Raw genomic sequence first — 12009 nt, forward strand, 5'->3', positions numbered from 1 at the left:
TCCTGTCTGAAGACCATACACACTTTTGACTCCATCACAGAGGACAGATTAATATATGAATAAAAACAACCACACACACACACACACAAATGAGGAGCAAGGGCCTTCAGCAAATGGCAAATGCAAGTCAGGGGGGGTACCGGGTTACTTCTCAGACATGCCTTCAGGGAAGGGCATTACAACTTCCCCTAATTCCAAAAAAGCACAATACTCTTTCATGATTAAGCAAATGACGTAGTATGAAGAGTCATAATTGTGCTGTCCATGGAGCTTTTGAGCGAAACAATCATGTTACCACCATAAGCCTAGGATTGTGCATTAAGGCCTCTTCTTCTTCCACAGACAGGTCAGGTTCTATTGCAATAATACACCCCAAGACAGAATGTCCCAGGACAGCCGCCCAGGTTCATTGCCCCAGCAGAGATTCCAGGAACACACAGAAGGTGTAGTAGCACATAAGATACCAAAGGCTGTATGGCAAAGACAATTCCAGTGAAAGGCAGGGGTGGGGGCTAAAGGAACACCATGAGTGGTAATGATCATGATAATATAGTACGAGACACCAAGAAAGGCCACAACAGTGAGCTTCAAAGACAACACTGCCAAGAGAGCACTGAACAGAATGCACTACATCCATAGCAAGAGGGGCAACAGCACTGTCAGCGCTCCTGTTCTCAGCAGGGAGGGGCTCCTAAAAACCTACAAACAGGCAGACTTTCTCTCCGAGTTGGTATGTGCAATTTTCACACAACATTTGTGCTTACTCCAGTTTAAGAATGAAAGTCATAATCCTGAGGCGGGTAGATGCTCTCCAGGCAAAGACAGCTGAACCAAGAAAGGTGACTTGTAGATGAACAATGAAATTCAATGTGCCATTTACTGCTGCATTTGCATCACAGAAGACTTCCTACCTTCAACATGCCTCCTCACTGTCCATACAGCATTGGGGTTACCAGGCAACTCTGAGACGGCCATTTCAGATACCTAGAGAAAGACGTATTTTATTAATGCTAAAAAGCTTAAAACAGAGCTTTTATCCACCAAATAAAAATGACCTAATTATTACTATTACACAGGAGAAAACAAAAGAATTATTCTGTCCTTCAACCACTATAAAAATGCTTTACACTGAACCCAACCACTGGAAAATCTAGCTCAGTATATTTCTCCAAAATCCTTTTTAAGCAGGAGATTCCAGTGATTGAACCTAATACCTTCTTCACCCAATGCACATGCTATTTATGACTTCTTATCACATTCTCACACAGTGCAGCAAAGGTGATTCACCTACTTGGCTCTAAAATCCAAACAAACTGTGAGATCAGTTAGGCTGACATTCTAGCTCAGGCAGAGGCAAACTTGGCCCTCCAGATGTTTTGGGATTACAACTCCCATCATCCCTAGCTAACAGGACCAGCGGTCAGGGATGATGGGAACTGTAGTCTCAAAACATCTGGAGGGCCAAGTTTGCCTATGCCTGTTCTAGCTCTATTCAGGCATTACAATTTTCAATCCAAGCACACGGATCAGCTTTCCCCGTACATGAAACGGCCTTGCACATTATTATTAACATTTATATACCGCTCTATACCCACAGGTCTCAGGGCCCTCCATGTTCAGTAACATTGCTTTACCAGGGCTGACAATTGCAAGGAGGCTTACAACTACCCTTGAAACCTTCCCACTCAATGTAGGGTCAGCATGTTAGGAGTTGACAGGAGACAGGGATGGTGAGCATGGCCCCACACACTCCTCACATTCTGATTTTTGTTTAGGCATAATGCAGTGCCTAGCCCCGTGTGAGCCCATGAGATTCACAGCTGAGTGTTCCCAGCCCTCACCTGAACCACTCCACCACACTGGCTCTCCATCCTCCATCTTGACTACATTCAGACTGCATCAGCTTTCCATGGTTTCAAAAAGAGGCCTATCCCAGCCCTGCCATCCAAATCCTTTAACAGGAGACACTAGGGGCTGAACCCAGGAACTTTTGCAGAGCATGCAGTCGATCAGGACATATCCAGGGCAGCCCTACACCACCCATCACAAGGTCCCTCAGCTTCAGAATACACCAGTGAATCCATTCCCATCTAACAAAAAAGGTTTCACCTAAGAGGAAGATCCAGAATGGCTTTGCTCTTCATGTCCTGCCCTTCTTACCTCAAGTCCATGTCTAAGGACCCTCAGTGACGACCGAGGCCCCCTCCCACAGGCCACATATAACTGAGGGGTGTCTTCATTAGCCAGATCAGCTATCTGCACAGAAAGCAGCCAAGATGCAGGGAAAAGAGAGGAAAAGTGACAGGTTGTTCAGTTATCACTTTCAAAGCATCATAAATAGAGCTACAACATTTTATTCCTATTTGCATATGTGATTGTGGCAAAGGTTCCCACATTTGCCACTTGATAAACTGGTAATCTGCGTTAATAACTAATGGCAAATGACATCAAGTGGGGAAGATATTCCCCTGAATTAGTCTCACGGTTGGAGCAAACCTTTATGGAAGAGCTCATCTTCCAACCTTTTACTCCATGTTTTTCAGATTTCAACTTTTCAGATTTCCCTTCAAAATTATAGTTAGGCTTTTTTAATATATATATTCATTAAATTTTCAACAAAAATAACAAACAACAACACAATAACAACCACAAAGAAAATATATAAACAATATCAAATCCATAAATTGGGATTCTCTGAACCCATGACTCTCCCACCCCGTTCCTTTAGTTTTCTTTTCAGCTGCATTATCATTTCTACTCCAAATTATTATTATTTACCTCAGATTTCCTGTACTATTTCTTTAATTTCAAATATTTTTAAAATCCTGCCAATGTATTAACCTGTTTACAATACTTTTGCAAATACATAATAAACATTTCCCATTCTTTTTTAAATTTCTTGTTGTCTTGATTTCTGAGCTTCCCAGTTAGTTTTACATTTCAGCATAGTCCATTAACTTTGGTTAATTTTTTGAAAGGCTTGCAGTTTTGTGAGGTATTTTAAAGTATTAATTTACATTTTGGTGTTTTGTATAAAATTACCTTTTTATAAATCAGGTGCCGCAAGTGGCTCCCCCAAAGGGTTTTTGTTTCCACTCAAGACCTCCAATATTTTAGGCCTTTTTTAAAAAAAACCTACTGCTTCCATAGACCCCCCACTGTCATGCAGGATTGGCAAAAAAAATGTGGCCTTCAAGCCATCCCTCTCCCAAATTTCACCTTTAAAAAAAAATTAAAATTCTGACTGCTCCCACTGGGAGTGGGCTCTCTCCTGACAAAATTCCCTCCCTTCAGATAGTCACTTGTGTAAAAATGCTGCAAAATGACCTACAGCTGGCACAATTTAAGAAAATATTATGCTAGCCCACTTTGCAAACTATTGGGGCGCATAAAGTGTTAAGTCCTGGGCCCCTAACAAATCCTGTGCAAAATTAAAAGTGGCAAAATTCAGAAGAGTGCAGTGCACTGGATACAACTCCCACCAAGTCAGACACTCTCTCATAAGGGTATCACCTCCTAACTTACAACCCAAAGTAGCAGCTGTGAAAATAAATGGTGGGAAGAGGAGGGACAGGCATGTTGCGCTAAGCAACTCTGAGGAAAAGTGAAATACAAACATGACAAAGAACTAACTCACCTGCTTTGCGTTTCTGATCTAAAGGAGTTTTGGAGACTTATACCATTTTTGGAATTATTCTCAAGGTCTAGTGGGCTATGCAATGTCCAGCATCAGAGGTCAGCACAGAACCCAGCAGCTTGTCACAAGCTATGGGACAAAGCACACAGCGTACCTGACAACACAAGATGGGAGACAGGCTGTCCAGTTCATCCACCAGCACCAAGTTCTTGAGAGGCCGAGGCTGGAAAAAGAATGTGTCTCCTTCCTCCAACGGCATGGCAGAGGAGAACTCTGGCTCCTCATCATCATCCCCCAGATGAGCAATCTGATAGAGGTAGCTGCAAAGAGAAGAAGGCCACTTCTGATGAAACTGGACCGTTTCCTCCCCACCCCAAGCTTTGCTTTTTCAATTATGTCCAAGATGTAGGGCTGCTTGCTGAAGAAAACACTTTGAGGACAAAGGAGAGTAGCTGCGGGGCCAAGTTTAAGACACATCTTCACTTCCTTATTTGTCTATCTCAGGAGTTGTCAACCTGGTCCCTGCCGCCCACTAGTGGGCGTTTCAGGATTCTAGGTGGGCAATAGGGGGTTCTACGGCACAAACTGAATCCTCCCTCCATCAAGCACTGGTGGGCGGTGAGGAAATTTTACCATCAAGAAAGATGCATTAGTGGGCGGTAGGTATAAAAAAGTTGACTACCCCTGGTCTATCTGTAGAAAGGGCAAACAATACAATATGCTCTCTGCCCCAGATCCTTTCTCTCTTTCTGTGAATAAAATATCACACCATGAGCTATATGTGTATAGACGTGTTTGGGCCTCACTGGCTAAACAAATCCAAAATTTTATCGCAACATAATAACCCACAACATCCATGCTTGCTGTAAGATTCTGAAAGCAGGACATTGACACACTCCTTGATGAAATTAGCAAGATGAAACCAACCAGGCAGGCCATACCTGTGGTTGGTCGCAAGGGTCTGAGATTCGGCCACAACTTGAACAATTTCCAGATTTAGAGAAGGAAAGGCAGTCAGAACTGCATGCGTGCTTTGCAGAACATCAACAGCAGTACCAAGCATAAAAATTCAGCAACCCTTCAGAAAGAAGTCAGAGATTTCACTTACTGGTTTCCAAACTCAGAAGCCACAAAAAGGAACCCAGTTTTCAGAACACACATGGCAGCAGCAACAGGAACTGTATCAAAGTACTTGAGTCGAATTTCTGTTACCTGAAACCACCACAAATGAGTTACTGCTTGAGCTGGATGTGAAAGTTCACACATCACCCATTCTCCCTCCATCCCTCCCCCTCACACACAAGCAAACATTTCTCTCTCTCTCTCTCTCTCTCTCACACACACACACACACACACACATACACACACACAAACAAGCAAACATTCATGAACACAGCGGGAGACGTACCATGTCCTCATCAGTCTCCAAGGTGATTTTGAAGATGTCACCCTGCTCAGTCTGAGCCAAGAAGAAGAACATGGACTTGGTCTTGTGTGTAGCAGAGCAGACAAAAATCATGCCTCTTTCAGGGTCATCCAAGTCATTCTGCCAGAAAGAACAGCAAGTCAGACTCAAAGGCAGAAGCTGCCCTAATGGAATCATAGCTAGAAATCACCTTTGTTAATGGCTTCCCCCCTACTGCAAATATCACCCCTCTTTATAGCAGCTTTCCCTCACTGCTTCCTTCTATTCTGGGGAAGTTCTTCTCTTGCTAATCCTCCTTCCTGGGCCCTTCTGGGATGCTGCTCCCGACCCCTCCATCAAGCCACTTCCCTCGCTTCTTTTGCTGGCCTTGCAGGAGCTATAAAACTCACGATCCCTGGGTCCAGCTCTCCCTCCCCCCCACCCTCACATATCAATTTCCAACATGATCTATTTATTAAATTAATTATATCTCCCAACTCTTGTCAAAGCACCTCAAGAGACCTTACAAGTAAACATTAAAACATAAAATTAAACTACCAACAAAAAGAACAGACAAAGCAATGGTTTGCAGTGGAACAAAAACATGAACCTTAAAACTGCAGCTCAAGGGTCTCAAACACCCTCTGAAAGAGGACCATTTTTAGTTGCTGCCTGAAGGCTAAAGCAACAAAGGAGACTGTACCCCAACTCCACCAGACGGGAGGTACAGCCCTCTCTCAGTAACGTCTCTGACTGTCTAATACAGATTTGCAATTTAAAAACCTCTAGACAGTGTCTTCTGTGTCCTGCACAGCACCAAGTACGTAATCACCAACAATGCTTGATCAGAAAGAAATGCCATCTCCATAATAAGCATCAGAGAAGAGACATCAACTCATCACATCAAGCCACAACAGCATTTTCACTTTCAGTTTACAATTAGCAGTACTTCCATACTTAAGTAATAATTTCTATCATAATAGTTTCAGCTACTAGGAAATTAATCTTTTTGTGGCTGGTCCTATAATGAGCCACTCTACACCCGGGTTCGCGTCTCTGCTCCTCCACATGCAGCTGCTGGGTGACCTTGGGCCAGTCACACTTCTCTGAAGTCTCTCAGCCCCACTCACCTCACAGAGAGTGTGTTGTGGGGGAGGAAGGGAAAGGAGAATGTTAGCCGCTTTGAGACTCCTTAAAGGGAGTGAAAGGCGGGATATCAAATCCAAACTCTTCTACTCTTCTTCTTCACATAGCTCAGGCTGAAGACTAGGCACTCCTACCCCCAAATGACCTGCCTCCATCACCAGCTGCTACTACTGCTAGCCATCCAACTGGGTCCTTCCTCCCATAAAGCAAGGATAACCGAAATGCTCTCCTTGGTGCCTTTCTCACACCTTGCTCTGAATAAGGCACAGTGGGCAAGATCACCCTGCAAAGTGCATGCGTTGCTGCCATTTTGCTGTGATGAAAGTAAATACTGTTTAAGAGTATTTTCCACAGTTATGACAAAGTGGTGATGGAGTATGAACTTTCTAGAGCAACCTCATCCACAATTATTGCAAAGTCTACCAGTACAGCTGCTGGAGGTGGCAATGGTGGCCTGCCTGCCTGCCTGGCTCAGGCAACACAGTCCCTTGTGGACTCTTCAGATATATTGTTACATAGATTCAAATTCCTAATGGTCTCTAAAAGTCTTAGCAAGATAATGAGCATTGAGAGAATTTTGCAACCTTTTGCTGCCAGCTCTTACTAGCTGATATGGAAAAGGAGTTAACAAGTAAGGTGTGGCATGGGAAGACCCACTCCCCACTCCATGGAAGCCCAAGTTCACTAAGAACCTCAATGAAGTCTACATAGCTTTGTTAATAATGCATTCATCTTCATACAAATGCTGCGTTTTCTGGCCAAACCTGAAAGGTGAACCTTTTTTTCAGCTGCCCAGAGAATGCTACTCCTTTAGGGTGAAAAAAGCTACAAGATCCTTACCCTTCTTCTGGGAATGGGACATCGGATATCTGGTTGGTCACCAAAGTTTTTGTAGGTGATGTAGTTTTCAGAACAAATCAGCACTCCACTGGGACCATCAGAACCTCCAGGGACTGACAAATAAAAGAAACATGTTGTAAGAAGCTGAAGAAGAGCAGCTGCAGCTATAGTTTCGTCTGGTTCTTGCGGAACTGATTTACCCAAGGTACACTTTAGAAAAAACTGCACGTTTGCCACCATTTTCAGGCTGAAGAGAAGTCTGTGTTCAAGCAGAGGAAGTGAAAGCAAGAAGGGACTTGCAAATATCCAGTGTTTCTTTCAACAGCATAACCCAACTGGGTGACAAGCCAGCTCTCCTACTCTGGCTGCCCCTCTGCCAATCCTGCCCTGTCCAGTATTGGCCTGGCTCCCAGACTACTTGGTAGTAATGTATTCGTGTTTGAATGTCTGCTGCAATAAGACAATGTCAAGGTTTGAGCTAAGGTGCAGACAATCACCATGGTAGCAAAGAAAAGCACAGGAGTGAGACGGTTACATATGGTGAGCTTTCATGAATCTGATGGTTTCTGAGGTCTCCACTTTTTAACCTGCTTTAGGTTTCCAATGTAGAGCATAGAGTGGAAATACTTGTTGCACTTTTGTAAAGCATGGCACAAAAGCAACTATCAAGGATATGTACTTTTCATTCATCAAGTATGGCTTGAGCCTACAGAAAATGTGCATTTGTCTCAAGCAGTTCTCTTTCTGACATCTTAGGATAATGCCTTTTCCCTAAAAGGACTGGAAATGGTAGCAGTACCTGTAATGAGGAAGTTGCCATGTTCTTCCAAGGGTTCACTGTATTTCCTGACAACATGGTTCAAACCCAGATCTAACTCATAAAATGTCAAGGTTTGCTGGGTGTTGGCTGCCGCTTCTCCTGTGGGGTCATTGTCAGCTTCCTGTGGAAAACAATACATGTACCAACAATAAATTAGTGTCATACTCTGCCTCGTAAGAGAACATACTTTTAGATGCATTTTTTACGTAAGCTGTCCTGGAAATTTCAACTGAAGAATACTATATAAATGTTCATAATAAAATGAAAAAATTAAGAGTAATAAAGCAGACTGAAAAGGTTTGCCTGCACTGTAAGTGAAGGTCCCAAAAGAAAAACTGCCATGAATAAAAAATTTAAATATCCAATAGTTCAGAAACTGATTATTCAGTCTGCCACCTGCCTGTTTATCTGGTGCAGCAACTGACCCTATTGCCACAAAATCAATGGAACGCAATATATAAGAATTACTTATAAAAATTAAAATTATGTTTTGTTTTTTGTAAACCACCCTGTGACCATTTTGCTGAAGGGAGGTACAGAGACCTCTAATATAAACTTATAATCAAACTAACCAATAAAAATACCTCAAAGCACTTCAAGAGACATCCATACAACTCCTGTCTTACAGTGCCTGTCCCACATGTATCCAGAGCTGACATAACTTAAATAACAAACACACATTCTCCACCTGCCTCCCCAATTCCTCTACTGTTTCCCTGTGTCTGTTTTAGAATGGAAATCTCTTCGGTTACAGGAATATATCATACCGGTGCATAAATGACACTATATGCACAACAAATAGTAATACTGTTGTTGTTATTAATATGCCACTAAGAACAAGGGATGCGGGTGGCGCTGTGGGTTAAGCCACAGAGCCTAGGACTTGCCGATCAGAAGGTTGCGGTCCCTGCTCCTGCCAACCTAGCAGTTCAAAAGCACATCAAAGTGCAAGTAGATAAATAGGTACTGCTCCGGCGGGAAGGTAAACGGTGTTTCCGTGCGCTGCTCTGGTTCGCCAGAAGTGGCTTAGTCATGCTGGCCACATGACCCGGAAGTTGTACGCCGGCTCCCTCGGCCAATAAAGCGAAATGAGCACTGCAACCCCAGAGTCGGACATGACTGGACCTAATGGTCAGGGGTCCCTTTACCTTAAGAACAAACTACTAGTACAAATTCAGGTGAGGTGCCCTCTGATCTTAGGCTGTGTTCTCTCTAAGCCCAAAGTCAAGGACTTGGGCACCTTTGGAGAGCACTTGCTCTCCGCAATTGCTTGCTTGCCCACCAAGGCCTGTTTCCCTCCTTGCCCTTCTGATTTGTTTATGTACTCAGTCATGTGACTTGCCTAACTCTGATAGTGGGGACCTAACCCATGGTTGCACTGGAGGCCTCCTCCACGCCATCCAGAGAAATCTTGTATTATGAATACAATGAAAGACAGCTTATTTATAAGAAGGGCATACTAAGCATATTGGAGAACTTGAAGATGGACAGTTGACTTTGTTGACAAAGGAGTCAACAAGGTGTTAGTTGCATTTTTTTTAAGAGACACACAAACAGTTGAGCAGGGAAGAGTCACCAGAGAGACGAATTCCTCAATACCTCATAATCCATTTCCAGACAGGCAAACATGGGATTTTCAAACCCCACATCTACTCCAACTACATGGTAAACCAAGGTGTTGGCTTTATGCGCTTCTAATGGGGAAGAAATTGTGAGTCGGGCTGCGGCATCCCTGTTCAGAATGTACACTAGCTTCTGCTTCTCAATGGCACCTATGAAGCGATAGACAGAGAGAACATTAGGAATACAGAAGCAGAAGATGTCTGCACTTTAATGCTTAAGGTGCCCAATCCCTACCCTTGCATAAGCAGCCCTTGCAGCCCTCTCAAGGCACAGCAGTTTTCCCCTGCTACTTTCCTGTTGGAAGAACCAGTAGTTGAATTCAGATGTAACACTAAACCAGTTTAACATTAGAAGTTGAACAACAGCAGGACTTGGGTTTCGCACACCCATCCTTTTCTGGACTACAAGAGCCATAACTGCCATTGTCATAGTGCAGCCCCATATAAAGGAAAGGTGGCATTAAGGTAGCTGCATACACTCTTAGAACCATGGCAGTGGAGGCTCACCTGAAGACACCTTTTTTCTCATCACAGGATGGTAAACAATTAGAAAACCATGTTCAACATTCAATGTTTTTACAGATCCACTTCAGCTACTAAGATTTGTATCAAACCCCAAAATTACATTTCAGCTTTAAAAAAAATGGCATGATGCATGCAAAAGAAAATGGGCATTTATGATGAGAACCTGATCAGAATTGGATCCAAATGTCTCCATGTCTTATGTCAGAGAAGAGACATGAATTCCTAATCATCACTTCAGGGAAGAGAAAACTGTTGCACCAGATATATAGGGCTCAAGTGCTTTTCTTCAAACTGACACCCACAAGGCTCCACTTACACCCCATTAAGCAAACTTAGCTAGTTCAGTTTTCTAATTCAGTTTCTAGTTCAGTTTTCTGCAGTCATACACATAACCACATCAAGTACCAAATGGGTAGCAGGAAAGTATTTTGAATTATACTACATTCCAACAAATTCTTCGTAACATGGAATCACCCTGATTGGCTGAGTAAATCTAGATGGAGTGGCTAAGAGTATAAACTGGGAATCCCTGGTCTAAATATCAATTCAACCACAAACTCACTTAGATAGCCTAAGGAAACTCACAACTTCTCAGTTCCCAATTGCAACACAGATCTAGTTGCACTGGGATCGCCAATAAAAGCACTTTTGATTGAAGCAGTTTCAAAACCTAAACCAAGGATAGAAAAACCAACCAATGTTTCTTATCCAAATCATTTCTCCCATTCAGTTATTCAACGTTATTATACAGCTACCACTGAAAACAACCATCCCAACTTACTAATCATGACAGCTCGCCCCTTAGGATCCACAGCCAAATACTGTCCAGGAACAATTCTGCGACAGCCACTCTTGCCAAAGGTTTCCTGGTGAATCTTCTCAAATACATTTTTTGAGGGCTGATATTCCAAGATAACAATGCGACCTGAATCACTGCCCACCACAATGTAGTCTTTGGTTCCACCAGTTAATCTGAAGGCCATGAGAGAACGAATGATTCCAAAGACTTCCACTGTCAGCAAAGTATGAACTTTTCCTGTGTTTGGATCAGGACGAAGCAACTCCAAGATTTTGCCTCGAGAAACAACAATTTCTTGTTGTTTGGTACCTAAAAAGAAAAGAAAAACCTGATCAGTCGAAGAGGAAGATGGCCAAAGCATCAGCACTTCTCTATCAAACCTCCCATTGCTGCTTACAAATTCAAAAGTGCCTTGTAGGTTTGTTTTCCCTACCTGAGTTGTGACCACTTTTTACAGAGAGAACACATAAGTAGTCATTCTGAAATTGTGATGCAGACCAGAAATCAGAATGCCAAATCTTGAATCAGAATTAGAGGTCAACAGACAAGTTGCTTACTTTTCAAAAGCATATTGCTCTGCTATGATGTGTGGCCACTTAACCTTGCCCTTCCTTGCCTTTTGATAAGCCAAGGAAAAAAGTGAATGTTGCAAGCCTAACCACTGCCTGATGTCTGAAGAGGTTCAGAAAACTTAGTTTATTTGGCCCAGAAAAATATGACAAAGTTGAGATCCCATATTCTACAGGAGTCCTGAAATAGTATCGCTGCCATTCTAAACAAAATTGCAGGTATACAACTTCAGCAGAAATACATGCTATGTCTAATATCAGACTTTGCTTTCACCTTTCATCTAAGCTTTCAGTCATAACGGAGTACCTGAAAAGTTGCCATGGATGGCATAACTGATCCCGGTGGCTCGCTGCAGAGTTAGGTTATAAAGGAACATGGTGCCGATTGATATCACTTCACCTCAGTTCACCTGCTGAGAAAAGGAAACCAGTTAATACACTATGCATGCTTTTTTAAACTTGTTCAATTCTGACCACACATTTACATAAATGCCAATTGGTGGAGAAAACTTGAACATTAAACCCATTTGAGAGATGCTTCATATGAACACTTTACAGACTGAAAAACCTCAACGAGGTGGTTTTTCCTTCCTAACTTTCCACAAAGCAAAATGTTCTTATGAAGGAAGCAAGTGTTAAAACTGAA

At 42.8% G+C, this 12009-nt stretch overlaps 1 protein-coding gene across 4 annotated transcripts in view; it reads right to left on the reverse strand.

Annotated features, from left to right (window-relative positions):
• Window positions 1-12009, reverse strand: part of SF3B3 (splicing factor 3b subunit 3) — a 33615-nt gene that overhangs the window by 20589 nt on the left and 1017 nt on the right. For 2 of the 4 annotated variants that reach the window (XM_082232586.1, XM_082232588.1), the window contains exons 2-11: window positions 11671-11776; window positions 10777-11103; window positions 9448-9620; window positions 7828-7969; window positions 7029-7141; window positions 5046-5183; window positions 4746-4849; window positions 3792-3957; window positions 2161-2256; window positions 912-984 (exon numbers count right to left, since the gene is read on the reverse strand). In XM_082232586.1, coding sequence (XP_082088712.1) covers window positions 912-984; window positions 2161-2256; window positions 3792-3957; window positions 4746-4849; window positions 5046-5183; window positions 7029-7141; window positions 7828-7969; window positions 9448-9620; window positions 10777-11103; window positions 11671-11740 — 1402 coding nt within the window. In that variant the 5' untranslated portion in view covers window positions 11741-11776. The remainder of the gene's footprint in view (window positions 1-911; window positions 985-2160; window positions 2257-3791; window positions 3958-4745; window positions 4850-5045; window positions 5184-7028; window positions 7142-7827; window positions 7970-9447; window positions 9621-10776; window positions 11104-11670; window positions 11777-12009) is intronic. The other 2 variants (XM_082232587.1, XM_082232589.1) reach the window with 1 other exon arrangement.

This window comes from Podarcis vaucheri (genome assembly GCF_965113315.1).
Source record: "Podarcis vaucheri genome assembly, chromosome: 7".
In the NCBI taxonomy this organism is placed as follows: domain Eukaryota; kingdom Metazoa; phylum Chordata; class Lepidosauria; order Squamata; family Lacertidae; genus Podarcis; species Podarcis vaucheri.